This window comes from Carcharhinus amblyrhynchos, chromosome 5, assembly GCF_965287045.1.
Source record: "Carcharhinus amblyrhynchos chromosome 5, sCarAmb.v2.hapA, whole genome shotgun sequence".
Taxonomy (NCBI): Eukaryota; Metazoa; Chordata; class Chondrichthyes; order Carcharhiniformes; family Carcharhinidae; genus Carcharhinus; species Carcharhinus amblyrhynchos.
The window spans coordinates 81940691-81957151 of NC_137328.1; the positions used below are offsets into that span (position 1 = coordinate 81940691).

General features: G+C 41.2%; 1 protein-coding gene across 1 annotated transcript in view; it reads right to left on the reverse strand.

The window, feature by feature from the left end:
- LOC145343138 (uncharacterized) overlaps window positions 1–16461 on the reverse strand; it is a 193809-nt gene that overhangs the window by 56743 nt on the left and 120605 nt on the right. Inside the window, exon 8 of the mRNA XM_080189082.1 lies at window positions 4086–4316. Within this exon, the coding sequence (XP_080045208.1) occupies window positions 4086–4316 (231 nt within the window). The remainder of the gene's footprint in view (window positions 1–4085; window positions 4317–16461) is intronic.

Sequence of the window (16461 nt, forward strand, 5' to 3'; positions counted from 1 at the left end):
GTCTGGCGGAGAGGGGAGTAGTTGGGGCTGCCAGGTGATTGAGCTGGCCAGCGATCAGGAGGCCAGCAATGCACACGCGCCAATCTCAGCACTGACAGATCAGCGTATGCGCAGTGGCCTCCTCAGCACTATGCTGCTGGCCTCTCTAACTGCAATATTTGTTGCCCCCTGATTTTCAGTGTGTATTTCTCTGAGACACTCTGCAGTGCTCACAGTGTGGGAGATTTAATTTGAAAATCCTGCTAAAAAAATCGACAGGAGTTGCTTCGGTTTTTCAGCATTTGGAATTTATTTGGGAGATTTTGTGTTGTTAAATATACTTTTTTCCTTTTTAAAATAAATATTCTCTTTTACTACTCAAAAGTCCATCTTGCCTTCTGATTATGTCTTTCAAGACATAATCAAAATATAAACATTATATTGCTTTTGTGAGGGTAATCTGAAATCAGGTAATTGCATAATTAGACTATTATTTAAATGGTAAAAGATTGCAGTACGCTGCTGTGCAGAGGGACCTGGGTGTTCATGTGCAAAAATCACAAGGAGTTGGTTTGCAGGTGCAGCAGGTAATTAAGAAGGCAAACAGAATTTTATCCTTCATTGCTAGAGGGATGGAGTTTAAAAACAGAGAGGTTATGTTGCTGCTGTATAAGGTGCTGGTGAGGCCACACCTGGAGTACTGTGTACATTTTTGATCTCCTTACTTCAGAATGGATGTACTGGCACTGGAGGGGGTGTACAGGAGATTCACTAGGTTGGTCCAGAGTTGAGAGGGTTGGCTTATGAGGAGAGACTGAGGATATTGGGGCTATACTCATTGGAATTCAGAAGAATGGGGGGAGATCTTATAGAAACATATACGATTACGAAGGGAATAGATAAGATAGAAGCAGAGAAGTTGTTTCCACTGGCATGGAGGGGGGCATGGCCTCAAAATAAAGGGAAGCAGATTTAGGACTGAGTTGAGGAGGAACTTCTTCACACAAAAGGTTGTGAACCTATGGAATTCCCTGCCCAGTGAAGCGGTTGAGGCTACTTCATTAAATATTTTTAAGGCAAGTATAGGTAAATTTTTGAACAGTAAAGGAATTAAGGGTTATGGTGAGCTGGTGGGTAAGTGATACTAAGTCCACAAAAAGATCAGCCATGATCTTATTGAATAGCAGAGCTCGATCGAGGGGCCAGATGGCCTACTCCTGCTCCTAGTTCTTGTGTCCTTTTAATTAAGGATTAAGATAAATTAAAATAATCCACATTGAAAAACCTATATTTTGAAATTGTTACTTGGATTTTAGTAAAATTAGTATTGATGCAATTATGATAAAAAATACTAATTTAAGGAAGTGGCTACCTGCCTCAATTTGACTATGGTGTGGACCTTATATGCAATAATGTTTGTACATTTGTACATTTTAATTTATTTTGTATAACTGGAGTTTGTCTTATAGTTATGGAATCAGTGCAGAAGAGGGCATTCAGCTCATTGAGTCTGCATCGATCACAATCCCACCCAGGCTTTATCCCCATTACCCCATGTATTTATTCCAGCTAGTCCCCCTTGACACTAAGGGGCAATTTAGCATGGCCAATCCACCTAACCTGCACATCTTTGCACTGTGGGATGAAATCAGAGCACCTGAAAGAAACCCACACAGACACGGGGAGAATGTGCAAACTTCACACAGTTACCAATCCTGGAATTGAACCAGGGTCCCGAGGGCTGTGAGGCAACAATGCTAACCACTGTGCTACCTTGCCAGCCGATATTCAAATTGCAAGAACATCACATATGAAGAGATTATGTTGCCTACCTATGCTTTATTGCAGGCTTATCAACAGCACCAACATGAATTATCTGGGTTTATGTAATGCTGACAATGCAATCAAACCTTCCAAGATTTTCCACCCTGTGATTCCAGTCAATATGGCCTAAAATTCATCAAGTCATTCAAATGGGTTTTTCACTTACAAAAGCAGGAGTAATAACTATTGTGATATGCCTTTAAAGGATAGCAGAATGACATTAGAAGAAACAATGTATGTCACGAGATCAAGTTTTAATTTCACTTTTCCTTTTGAGCAGAGCATACATACCTATTTCTGCTGCTAATGTCGCCAAATTTTCAAGCCAAATGCCAAAGCCAAATGGCCTCCTTCTGCACTGTAGGGATTCTGTGATTCTATGATACCTATATATAAATGCTCCCTGATGTGCCTTGACTCAGTAAATGAACTCACATGTTTACTCTATTCCTTATGAGTGATATTTATATCATTGTGACATTGTGTGCCTTTATATCATTGTGACAACACAACAAAAACTATCACTCATCACTTTACATTACTGAATGTAAAGTCCCCAAGTCCTACAACTGTTCACCACCTTCTATCCCCAAATTCTCCATTCCCTCAACTCGGGTCTCTTATATAAACCCTCCCACACCTCGTCATAGGTAGTCTGTCTTCAGCCATTTTTTTTCTAAACTCTGGAATTTCCTCCTTAAGCCTCTCTGCTCTCCCTATTTAAATTCAATTTTTCTGACAAAACTCTGGGCTATTCCTCCTAATATATTTCTATGACTTAGTATCCATCTATATCTGATTATGCCTCAATAAAGGACCCTAGAAAGATTTTCTAAGTTAAAGGCATCGTATTGCCTAGAAAGTGTTGTTGATATTGCACATCTTTCTATCGTATGTAACCTTAGGTTAATAAAACATTTCATTTTAGATTTCTGTTGCATTACCCTTGATTTATATAAGTAATTTATTATAGCATTTCTTGTAGGTGCTGTATTTGGAGTTGGCTATTCATGGTGAGGGAAGCTCCTTATATCTGCTGATTCTAATGAAGGGTTGTCTTAACCTGAAATATAAGGCTAGGTTTTCATGCAGTCAGGGACACTCCATGGACAAAAAATGATGACTGGGACCCGATTTCTGACTCCTTTTGCAGGTTTTCCATTTTAACCAATGCCCTTCAACGGCCAAACTGGTTTGGATTACAAGATCGCATGCTACACTCCTGACCTGGCTGGCTACACTGTGGGGACTGTACAATTTTTATGGAGGCAAATCAGTTTTTAAAGAACTTGTGATTCTCAGCACTTCAAAGATGTCATATATCATAGTCTTTATGAAGAAGCCTTTTGAAAGTTAAGTTCAAAAGGTATTACCCATGCCCTCATGCCAAGATATACCTCCACCCATCTCTATGACCCCTCATACTCTCCATGCCATCATGTCTGTCAACTCTCTGAAAGAGAATTGGCCCATTCTAGATAAAGATGTACTTTGTAAAAAAAAACCCTCTAGATGACAGTTTCATGCCCATTTACCTACTGTACACTCTGTATGGAACCAATAAACCCTATTGTGACAAAGAATGTATTAAAAAAGCTTAAAACATCATTCATTCATAAAATTGCTTTTATTACAGCCAATGAATGTGTCAATCATCCAGATCCTTTAAAGTATTAATAACTAAATTGCAAGCGTGTGATATCTCTTTCTTTCGTGTAAATAAGCATTGTGAAATTGACAGAATAGATCAGGGAGCCAGAGCTGTTAATCAAACAATATTATTCTTGGGGCCAGTTGTTTTAGCATTCTCATAGAGGTCTGGGCTGTCAGCCAAGAATACATAGAGGTTTGGCTGAGAGCCCAGAAATTATTTTTGACACCCTGTAAGTTTGATGAGGCACCTTAAAAATTCTAGTTTATTCTTTCTTTAAAATATACGCTGTAGGTACAAAACTAATCACCTTCAATTTTACAAGCCACCAAAAAAACATAAAATATCCCCCATTCACCTTATTTTGATCATTTCCACAGTTACTTTGATTTTAACTCAACTTCAGAAATAAATATCATTCCATGACAAAAACTTGTTGCATGCAAATAGCGGCAAAACACTGTTTAAAAATTAGTTTGTGTGAAAATACATTGTGAAGGGCAAATCAAAATTCAATTTTAGAACAATAAAGTATTCCAAATCATCTATTGGTATCTGCAGCCATCAAACAACTAGAACAGTTCTATAATTACTATACATGAAAGGTGGCAAACCAAACAAATGCACTCACCCAAGGGGCAGAAGGCACAATCAGTGTGAGGGTCAACAGATCTATGCAGCATTCTTCCAGTGATTGATTGCATCTGGTTGCTTGATTCAGCAACCTAGCATAGACGACACCAGGTAGGACGTGACAAATCTGAGCATGAGATCCTTGGCCTGGTGCAAGAATCAGATTCAGTGTATGTTTGATTGCGTTCAGATGTCTGTACAAAGTGCAGAGTTTTGATTCCAGGATACACTACAAAACATTGAAATTAAAAAGAAAAAGTTATGCAATTTAATGAAAATGAAAAATTGTTAAATAGAAGACAAATATTTACTCAATTCTTTCTTTTTACAAATAGAACAAAGGGAATTGAAAATATAATTTTAAAACTAAAAGATCAGAAAACTGCATGTTAGATATCTGAAATAGAATGCGAAAATGCTTGAAAAATACAACACATCAGCCAACATTTGTGGGGTGAACAAATAAGTTAATATTTCAGGCATATACTCCTTCATGAGATACTGAGTAGCCTGCTGTGTGAATCCAGTACTTTCCATTCCATTTCAAAAATAAAGACCTATAAGAGATTCATAGCATGATGTAAACATAATCTCAGGTAGTAGTCACACTGATACTTCAAGTGTAGAAACAAGTGAATTTAAAGAGCAAAAATGTCCTTGTTGCACATTTTTCTCTCAATCTGAAAGAACTATTGGCAGCCTAAATGAAATGAACAAAATTGACATTTTAAAAGACATACGGACTTGGGAAGTTCTGAATACTCATCAGTTTTGTTGAATAATGTTAAACCCACAGAAAATATAAAGAGCAGTCCAGAATTCTGAGTATCCCCAGCAACTCTCACAATGAATACTACCAAAAAGAGGAGTAATCAGCCAAATGCTGCATTTTTAAATCAATGGACATAAAAACCAAGAGAGGTATAAATGTAGTGCTAATTTGCTAACACCAATGGCAAGTAGTGTGAGACATTTTAAATTAGCAAGGCATTGATGCATATTTCGTAGAGAAACAAGCCTTAAAACAATCAGAGTTGAATTAAACACACTCGTTTCTCTCAGAGGGAAAAGTATTTAAGACCAGTGGGAGATACAGGCTGGGATTCAGTGGACTTCCTAGCCATTGGCTGGAATCCGATGGCCTGATGAATTGACATCAGGTCTGAAACAGGATTCGTGCTAGGTGCAGACCTGTTGCGATTCTCCTGGTCCACCCCACCTGCTCCGATCAGGTTCCTGTCCAGAGTGGGCAGGAAACTAATGAATACTCAAAATGACACAGGAAGTCCATTGGGCAGGATTTGGTGCAACTCTTGGACCTGGCACCATGAACTCGGGGGTGGGGGGGATGGAGCAAGGAGGTAAGTGCTGTGATGAACATGGGCCATTATCCAGCTAGTGCATGGACAAGAGGCCCAAGATTCATCATGAATCAGAGTTCCCCAACAATGAACTAAAAACATTAAGTATTTAAGTTTCATTACAAATGTGCTCCTCTACCCTGATAGGCTGCAGAGACAGAGTTCTCCAAGGGATCTGGGGATTGGCTAGGCTGGGCTGTGGGGCTCTCTCCCATGATGGTGGTCTAGTGGTTGCACTTGTCCTTGTCATCTTGGAAGGAGTGGTTTTAATTCTCAGGATGGTGATTTCAGATTCCATTTGGGGAAAGGGATTCATTATTGTCTCTCTCCTTTAAAACCTTTGAAGTTCCCTGGTCACATTCTTCATGGCAACTTTATGAAATATGTAACATATCAAAATGAGCCTGAAGACGCCTGTGCTGATCGGAATTTATCCTAACACCTAATATTTTAGAACATCTTGGGTCTGTTCGATGACATTCTGTAGGATCGAATGGCAGTCATTTTAACAGTTCTCCATGGAAAGCCCCACTAGGATAATCAGCTATTAGTAGCAGGGATAGGCTTTGCCATCAATTAACTATCCTGATACATGCATTAGGACTGGAATGGCAGATATTCACATGATCAAATAGTCATGACAGCTCCTTAAGTACTGGTAATAACATGTTGGTTATGGTGATTTGCATTGTACACTAGCCAGACACAAATGGGAGTCTTTACTGTTTGTAGAATAGATATGTTTTTCTAATTAATTTTGAGTGGCTTGAATTCTATCAATTACATCCTACAACCAGTCAGCTCACAGAATTGGACAGCTTTTCCACCCTACTTTTCTTTTCCTATTTATTAGGAAGAAAATAAATTATAAGTAACTCATGAAGACAGATTGTATGCATTTCTTGAGGCAGCAGTGACTTACTGACTTGATAAGTAACTTGACATTGCCCTGAAGTTGTTATGATCTTTGGCCAGACCTAGGTCATAGAGGGAAATCTGGTTAAGGACCAACAATCTTTGCTTAAAGTAAATTAAGCTTGAGATTTAAGACACTTACTAAGCGACTAAAGCCACAAAATGCCCCAGGTTTTGAACAATAAAGGATGAACTATCAGTTTTCAAAGATGAAACTATTTATAATATCTTTTTATCTTATATCATAACATTCAGGGTAAATAAGTGATATACGTGAATTAACAGGCAACTATGGTCAAACACACCATGCTACAGAATAAATCACAGATGCAACCAAAACAGATTCCATAGATCTATCAACAATACACTCAGACTTTTGCCACATTGTGAGCCAACCAATCTCACTGAAACTTCACCTTTCTCATGAGGATTTTCCACATTTGGAGCTCTGTCCAAAAGTCGCTCTCACTTGGATGACTTCAATAAGTGTTTCAATCTCACCTTCGAAGATTATTTTCCCTGGATCTCCAAGTACACTCAAACTTCAGTTTCCAAACACAATTTCAGAGCTTCAGCCATGCCAAGCAGAACACCACTGCTCCAAAGGGGTACCTTCACAATATGGAATCACCAACGTTCTACTGCCTTCCTGGATCTTCAGGGTTCCTCTCATGCTTACTCCCCACAGCTCTTTCTTGAATTCAGAGCCTAATATTCTGTTTCTTTCTTTAACTTCATTTAATGGGAACTTGCTCCTGTCCCCTGGCTTTGTCCCTTACTTGGGACTTCTATTTGGGATCTTTCCAAATTCCCCTCCCCTGGTTTGAAATCTCTTTCTGCCCATCTCCTCACCTATGTCTTGCTCCCCGGGACATCTACTAGATAATAGTGTTCCAATCCAAGCTATCTGACTTGCCTCTATGCACTATTTTCTCTTTTCCCTTCTGCACAGGCTGGCAGTGTCAGCCTGAAGAACACAAAAAAACATGAACTGCACAAGCCTCCATTTTCCAGTCAGCATATGCACAAGAGTCCCAAGATTCATCATGAATCAGAGTTCCTGACCAACAAACTAAAGAAATTAAGTATTTGAGTTTCATCTCAAAGTATTTAGATATAAAGATGTTTAAGGTAGTGGTGACTTTGACAGAGACTGGTGCTGCTGGAAATAGATCTTCAGTCAGAAGTTGATGCATTTCCCAATAGCTTCTCATATAAGCTGTCTGTGGTTTACGAAAAGCTAAATAAATCTTTTTGTATTTTCACATGTATGGAAGATATGAATTCCATGATGCCTCATTCTACAGCCTCTAACCTGATGATTGGTTGTCCTCATAATAGATAAGAAGGTTGTTCCGTGATGAGAGGCTGATTACATGGAGCCTATATCCTCTGGATTTGAGAAAAATTAGCTCTGATCATACAGGAGTTTAAGGGACTTGACAGAATAGACCTGGATTTTTGTTCCTGAGTCAGGAGTGCACACTGACTCCACAAAAATGACCTAGGAAAAAGTGCCCCAGAAGTTCTGATTTTTGTCCCAGGAAGTGCATGTAAAAATGGGACTCATGGTGGATGATCCCAGAAAGAGTTTTGAGACTCTCGACTCCAGGTGCGATGGTGGACTGATCAGAAGGCTTGCATCTTTTGGCACTTAGTCAAAGATATCAAGAACTGAATAAAACAAAACAACTTCTAGCATTCACCCCTCCTCCAAACACTTCCTTTGCCCCATCCATGACAACTCATGCCCTCCATCCAACATGCTGGCCTTTGATAGCCCCTAAACTAACTTAATGCTTACTCGTATTATTTGATGCCTCCCATCTTTTACCCTTACACCTACCAACTAAGATTAAGTTCTTAAGTGTCTATTAATGAATTACTCTCATCGATAAAAACCCATTTACTATATTTAACTTCTTTTCATTCCTTATGAAATCAAGCATTTGTATTTTCAATCCCATTTCAAAGAGTTTATACCCACCTGGTGCTGTCAATCAAACCATGATAAGTACTACAATGTAATGATAGGTTGTAAAGTCATTCATGCAGCACCAATTCTGTAATGATAGTCTTTGGGCTTATGTCAACAGAGTGAGATTGAAAGTACAATTTTTTATAACATTTAAAAGGAAGGATATTTAAATGCTTTGACAGTGTTCTTGACAGTTGTCTTGACAGTTGCAGTGAGTTTATATGCCTTTTACGCACATTCCCAAAAGGTATCCCAGGACTATATCCAAAAGAATACACTACCTCACCAAAGAACTCCAACTTTCAATCTTCTCTTATTAGGTTTAAAGTACATTTTTGAATCTAGCCCTCTGCTGCTATTTTCATCTCACCATGTGAAAAATATGACCTAAGGGTTGTTTCCCTGACTCTGGAATCTAGAATCTGGAACATAGCCAAGGGAAAAGGGGTCAATCACTTAGGACTGAAATGAGGATAACATTTTCACTCAGACGTTGTAGATGTTCCATTATTGAGTGTATTTAATGCTGGAATAAATTAGGCAAGCAACGGTTATGTGACCGAGTGGAAAGTGGAATTGAGGCTGACTCAAAAGGCCGTATGTCTATTTATGCACCTATTACCTATGCTCTTAGAAAAAAAGAGAAATCTATGTGAAAAATAGTACTTTGAGCAGAGTTTGTTAAATGTAGCAACAAAAGTCCTAATTCAATGCTCAAAGAACTTTAAAGAGCAGTATGAAGGTAAAAAAACTCCACCAATCCTCATTCTGCCAGAAAAACTGACTACCTCAGAGTTACATCTACTGTGGAAAATCTGCCATGGTTACATCTGTTGCACTTGTAACGACATTAATCATTGGAACTATGTGGAAGCAAAAATGGAGACAGTGAGGTAGGTCATGTCCCTTTGATTCATTTACATGCAGTAAAATGCACGTGTGGTGGATCCCTCAGGTGGACAGATAGTGTTTTGAGAAAGAATGCAGGCAAAGCATTTTTGGGAGTCAGATTTGATACAATTTCCTTAAATAACTGGTTCCCCACTTTTTCCTGAACCAAAATGGGTGTTAATTCTGAGCACAGTCCCTCCTAAGGGTAGACACATGGGATTGGATATGAATGTAGATGCAACAATTCTTGGTGAATTGGAAAATCTGACAAAAAGCCTGCACTCAACATTAAGGAGCATGGAGGAGTTCAGCACTAACTTAAAATTGGACTTTGAACAAACGTGGAACTCAGCACCCAGTATTTAAGAGGTGACCAACATTGTTCACACACTCATGGAGCTAACCATCATGTAGCATCTGATGCTCAGTCTGCTGTCACACAAGGCCAGCTTTCTGCCATCATGGCTACAGATTAGTGATTAGATAAAGTGTCACAGCAGCCCAGCAATCTGTCCTCTCAACAGATTTCTAGGATAGCTGAGGCACTATTCCAGCAGAATGGCAACGTCTCGTTGCGACACAAACCTGTTCTCCTTTCAGGATGACTGAATACACTGCATGGCTTCTTATGAGCCAAGTGGTCAGAAGCTGATTCTTCATTTTAATAGTCATCAATTAGTTTGCCATAATGTCTCAAATGTTGATGACACAGTTGCAGGACAACAGTATCATGATCACTGCCAGGAGTTGGACATTGACCTGAATGGTTTTCTGTATATGGTCACACAGTAGCTAGCTGCTGAGGAAATGGAATCCCTTTCAGTTTTCGTGCAAGGGAGATTTGACAATTGGCTCTCGCAACATAATTATATGTAGTCAATGGCATCCTGCACCACAGAAAGCCTGCAATCATTATGCAACAGTGTGTTTACTCTGTCTGCTTCTTTATAACAAGAGGGAATGGAAAGTAGCCAGCTTGCTTTCAGTGAAAAACTTCAGTGACTTCCTTTATGCAACAGGTGTCAGGTTGAAGAACCTACATTCTACATGTAGTTCCTCACTTTAATGTTTCATATCTTGACACTTTTTATCGCTGTTTCAGGAGCACTTTTTCACTATTTGAGGAACAGTTTTTTCCTATTTGAGGAATTATGAGGATGTGTTAGAGGTGTTTAAGGTTGAAATGCTGCCACAGTCCCAGCATGACCATAGGCCACTTGTTCCTTTGCAGGGGAGAGCTAACTCGTAGTGATTTAACTTGAAGGTCACCATACCTCAGGCAAAAGGCAAAGTTGAGAAGCAACTAAAAAGCATAATTATACCAGCAACTAACCTGTAAGTAGTTAATGATTCATTCAAAGTTAAAGTTTATTTATTAGTCACGAGTAAGGCTTACAGTAACACGGCAATTAAGTTACTGTGAAATTCCCCTAGTCACCACACTCCGGTGCCTGTTTGGGTCAATGTAACTAACCAGCACGCCTTTCAGAATGTGGGAGGAAACCAGAGCACCCAGAGGAAACCGACGCAGACACAGGGAGAACGTGCAAGCTCCACACAGACAGTGACCCAAGCTGGGAATCGAACCCGGGTCCCTGGTCCTTTAAAGTTGCAGTGCTAACCACTGTGCTACTATACCACTCCTGGTGGGGTGTCCTTTCTGCTGCTGAAGACATGTTCAGTTAAGTGAGGCTGAGAAAGGGCTTTGGTTGGAGTGTTGTGGTCAAAAATGGCACCATTAGCATCAAATCAGCCTTGCTCTCTGATTGACGTCACATCTGCTTGCGTTGCATACTTCAGGTAGACATCGGCTGTGTGCGTGCTAATGTTCTCACCAAGATGATATTTAACATGATTCATAGCAGAAGTGTGCACACAGACCTAACAGATGCTGTTCTGTACTACTTCAAAATCCATCTATAGTTTATATTTGTATGACTGTATTCAGAAAGAGAAATAGTAACCAAAAAGACTTGTAATGTCTCTGTAATTCCTCACTTTACTTTGTGGGAGCCATACATTTGTGTGGAAACATGTGGTCCCATTCTCCCATCATGACACGCTAATTTTTTGGCATATTGGTTGGGAGATACGTGTGTCGGCCATTTCATGGGATTTGCACATGCGTTCCCGATGCATGTGTGTCTCCCACCACCGGATAGCAGGCGCACCAAGACCATGCTGGAAACTGGAGAGAAGACTAGGTAAGTGATTTTAATCTAGCTGTAATGCAATTTAAATGTCATTATTGAGCCCTGGATTGAATTCTCCAGGCCTGATTGCATCTCCAACCCTGCCAGGAATATCTTACTCTGGCAGCGTTTAGAGTAGCTCCCATGTTGAAAGAACTAGCAGAAGGCACTGCTAGAATGAAGGGGGGTAATCAGGGCCTCCCCATGGGGTTGGGCAGCAAGGGGGTGGTGCACCCTGGGCATGGGAATCTTTGATGTGGAGATGCCAGCGTTGGGCCAGGGTAAACACAGAAAAAGGTCTCACAACACCAGGTTAAAGTCCAACAGGTTTACCTGGTAGCAAAAGCCACTAGCTTTCGGAGCACTGCTCCTTCATCAGGTGAGTGGGATTTCAGTTCACGAACAAACAGAGTATATAAAGTCACAAACTCAATTTACAAAATAATGGTTGGAATGCAAGTCTTTACAGGCGATCAAGTCTTAAAACGTACAGACACTATGAACGGAGTAATGGTTAAGCACAAGTTAAAGAGATGTGTATTGTCTCTAGCCAGGACAGTTAGTGAGATTTTGCAAGCCCAGGCAAGTTGTGCAGGTTACAGATAGTGTGACATGAACCCAAGTTCCTGGTTGAGGCTGTCCTCATGTGGCCATCAGTCTCTGCTCAGCGACTCTGCGTTGTCATGTATTGTGAAGGCCGCCTTGCAGAACACTTACCCAAAGATCAGAAGCCAATTGCCCGTGACAGCTGAAGTGTACCCCAACAGGAAGAGAACACTCCTGCCTGGTGATTGTCGAGTGGTGTTCATTCATCTGTTGTTGTAGTGCGTGCATGGTCTCCCCAATGTACCATGCCTCGGGACATCCTTTTCCGCAGCGTATCAGGTAGACAATGTTGGCCGAGTTGCAAGTATATGTACTGTGAACCTGGTGGATGCTGTTCTCACGTGAGATGATGACATCTATGTCAATGATCCGGCACGTCTTGCAGAGGTTGCTGTGGCAAGGTTGTGTGGCGTCGTGATCACTGTTCTCCTGAAGGCTGGGTAGTTTGCTGAGACGTGGAACTGTCAAACGCCGGCATGAACAGGCCTCACCCTCAAGCTTTTAATGACATTCACGATTGTGACATCTGCGTCACAGTTTGCAAGATTCAAGTCTTAATTTCCACTGAAAAAAGAATTGTGAATTACACTATTTTTCCCACCAATTCAACACTTAGAGGGCCCGATTTTACCATTGCGTTGTGCCCATTTGAGTGTGAAAACTTGGCAAAGTCGGGCGTGAGGTGAATAGTGTGATCTGTGCCCACATCCGTGCAGATTCTCACTTTACCAAGGCCCAAAAATGACTGCAATTGGCACCATAGCCAAAACAGGCACAACGTCATCTTAAACGCATTTGTATGCATTTAAATTGACTTATTGAGCTGGATGCCCAATCTTACCTGCATTTCCCCCTTCACCATCGCGTTTACTCGTCCAGATTCGACGCGAAACAGATGTGCTCGGCAAAGTTCTGTTTTGGGCACTCCAGCTTCTGAAGAGGTAATTCAGAGCTACAAGTGGTTCTCTAACTCTGGTGGTGGTGGTGGCCAGATCATTCTCTGGTGAGGGGGGATGAGGGAGGCGGGAGGCAGGAGCAGGGGTGTCTGCTGCCACTCTATGGGTGATTGATAGGGGGGAAGGGTGGGTCCGCAGCCATTCTGCGGGCAAATCAGGATGGGGGAAAGGGGTCGCGATTGTCTGGATAGCGGTGGGGGGGGGGTGGTAAATAAGGGGGACAGTTATGTTGTGGGGGTGGGGCGATAGCTATGGGGACCATCGCTCCCGGGCTACTTCATCTGCTTTTTGTGGCCACGAAGCGATGTGACAGGGAACGTTTTTCAAATTTTTTTTACTGCACACGCACAGCTGAAGGCTTCAATCAGAGCTGCAGCATTTTGGGCATGATAAGCCCTGCCCAAAGCGTGATTCAAACTTGCAACATTTTTTTCAGGCTGAGTGCGCATGGGTCGCCTGAGAACAGGTTTACAAGTCGGATCGAAATCACGCTCAGATTCAGCATTTAGAATCAAAATGGTAAAATAGTTTCCAGAATCTTTTTGGGAGATGTCACCTTTCACACACATGTGTGAAAGGTGATAATTTGAGAACCTTTTCTCAAAAGTTGCCTGAGTGTCTCAGGGAGATTTATCTGAAAACCTGTGGGCGGGGCCTATTCCCATTGGAGAGGCCACCAGCATAGCACGGAGTGGGGCACTGCATCCACTGATCTCGACTTTGACAGATCAGCACATGCAGAGTAGTCCTGCACTGTCGGCCTCCCAATTGCTAGCCAGCACAGCAACCTAGTAAGAAGTCTCACAACATCAGGTTAAAGTCCAACAGGTCTCTTTGGAGTTCAGAACTCCCACCCACCTGACGGAGGAAGAGCCAGTTCCGAAAGCTAGTGGCATTTGCTACAAACTAATCTGTTGGACTTTAACCTGGTGTTGAGAGACTTCTTACCGTGTTTACCCCAGTCCAACGCTGGCATCTCCACATCAGCACAGCATCCCTCCAGAGACTTCAGTCCCAGGCCTGCTAATAGGATTTAAATGCTCATTATAATATTCAAATCAGCCGCACGCCAAGTTCCAGTGTGAAGATGACGACTCTGGAAATCCTGGCCCCGGAGATGTGCGGAGGCCACGGTTCCCAGCAGGGTGCCTGCGAAAAAGCCTTCGCTGATGTCTCCCAGCCTGCTGCACTGTTAGAGCAGCACAGTGGACTGGGAGATTTGCCCCCTATTTTTCTACCATTCCTTATCCTTTCAGCAGCTGCATCCTGATAGAATCTCCAGTGGGTTTTGATAATTTTTCTTTTGTTTGTGACACTTATTAGGTAGTGTTAATTAATACAAAAGCTATCTTTGTCTTATTTCTAACAATTGTAGTTTTAGATTAACTTTGATAAACATCTTACACACGCCTTGTTTACAGCTAATATTTCCCTTCAAGATGTTGGCAATGGCATGAAGCTAAGCTACTTCAATTGAGTCCTTGGCAGAAGGTCTGAAAAGTAAATTATAGAACAGTCAAATACCACATGATTAGCAAATGGACGCATTTTAAATCATCTCCCATATAGATCTGGGATAACTTATCTTTGCAAGCATTGATGAATGCAGGACATAAAAAGAATTAAAAACCACTGAAAACCATAAAGCAACTGTGGGACTGCTATAATTTCTTCAGCAGGGATATTTCAGAAAACTTGATGTTATTTTCATTATCAAGACTTGTAACGTGTTTACAATTTTGGGTTTCATTGACTGACTTCAATGGTTGGTGGCTGATCTTTTCTTACTCAATCTGGAATGAGTTTAACTGTGTAAGTATCACACATGATATTATGAGGGATCTGCCTAGCAACAGCAGGAACAAAAATTTAAAAAGGCATGATAGGATGCTATTTGTCCAGTAGCAGGTAGAAATCTGCCTGGCAACAGCAGTAGCCAGGATTCCAAAGCATGATGAGATGCAATTTGTCCAATAACAGGATTGGCAAGCATCCAGTCAAAATCAGGTGTAAATTGCCCTATTAGTGAAACCAGCTTACTAAATGAGTGAGAGATCACTGGAGGTACACAAATGCAAATTTCTAGAGTCAAGGAATATGAGAGATGCAGACAGCCAAATCAAAAGAATGAAGTATCAACAGATATTTCATATCAACATATCCCCAATAGAACAACTGCTACACCCTCAGAGGGAAGAGAGCTAGTACATCTGACAGCTTGAGATAAGAGCAAAGTACTGTAGATGCTGGAATCTAAATGAAAACAGAAAATGCTGGAAAATCTCAGCAGGTCTGATAGCATCTGTGGGTAAAGTATAGAGTTAACATTTCAAGTCTAGATGCACTACATGTCAATCTATCCAAATCTTCATTTTATTTGTAAACAATAGAAGTTTATTTATTAAAACAGTCAAATTATGTCCAACACTGATAGGAAAACTTCCTCCTGGCTGGGCTAAAGAGACACAATGATCGAATTCACTTTGCTGAATCATATGAGCTACTCTGATGAGTAGCATCCAAAAGCCCAAGAAGCTAGTTACCATCTAACAGACAGACAGGTCAAGACCTAGGGACAGGCCAGTTCATCTGAGATTCAGAGACAGGACATATTGCAGACATTCTCCTCTTTCATACCTTTGCTGAATTGACAAAAGAAGGTATCTCAGGCATGGTCTTTTAAGCTGTAATGTGTGGTAACTAATAACTGGATTTTACCCAAACAAATACAAAATTGGATGTTGTTTGGGTAAGGGGATGTCCAAGTGAGTTCAGGGAGTGTGAGTATAGTTTGGGAATAAGAGATAATCACTGAGAAATGGTGCATGTTTAATCATCTATATACTTAATCGTCACAATGTATTATAGTCTTTCTTGTCATGTATTTTTATTACATTCTTTTACTTTATATAAACAATTAAGAACATAGCTCAGTTGACTGGACAGCTGGTTACTGAAGCAGAGTGATGCCAACAGCGTGGGTTCAATTTCCAGACTGGCTGCAGTTATTCATGAAAGCCTGCCTTCCGAACCTGAGATATAGCAGTCCTCAGGTTAAATCACCACCAATCAGTTCTCCTCCTCAAAGGGGAGAGCAGCCTATGGACACAGAATCATAGAAACCCTATAGTGCAGAAGGAGGCCATTCAGCCCATCGAATCTGCACCAACCATAATCTCACTCAGGCCCTATCCCCATAACCCCATGCATTTCCCTAGCTAGTCCCCCTGACAGTAAGGGGCAATTTAGCATGGCCAATCCACCTAACCCGCATTTCTTTGGACTGTGGAAGGAAACCAGAACATCCAGAGGAAACCCATGGAGACACGGGGAGAATGTGTAAGCACCACACAGTGTCCCAAGCCAGGAATCGAACCCAGGTTTCTGGTGCAGTGAGACTGCAGTGCGAACCACTGTGCCACCGTGCCGCCCAAGAAATATCTGAACTCCCACCAATCCCATCTGCCAGCACATA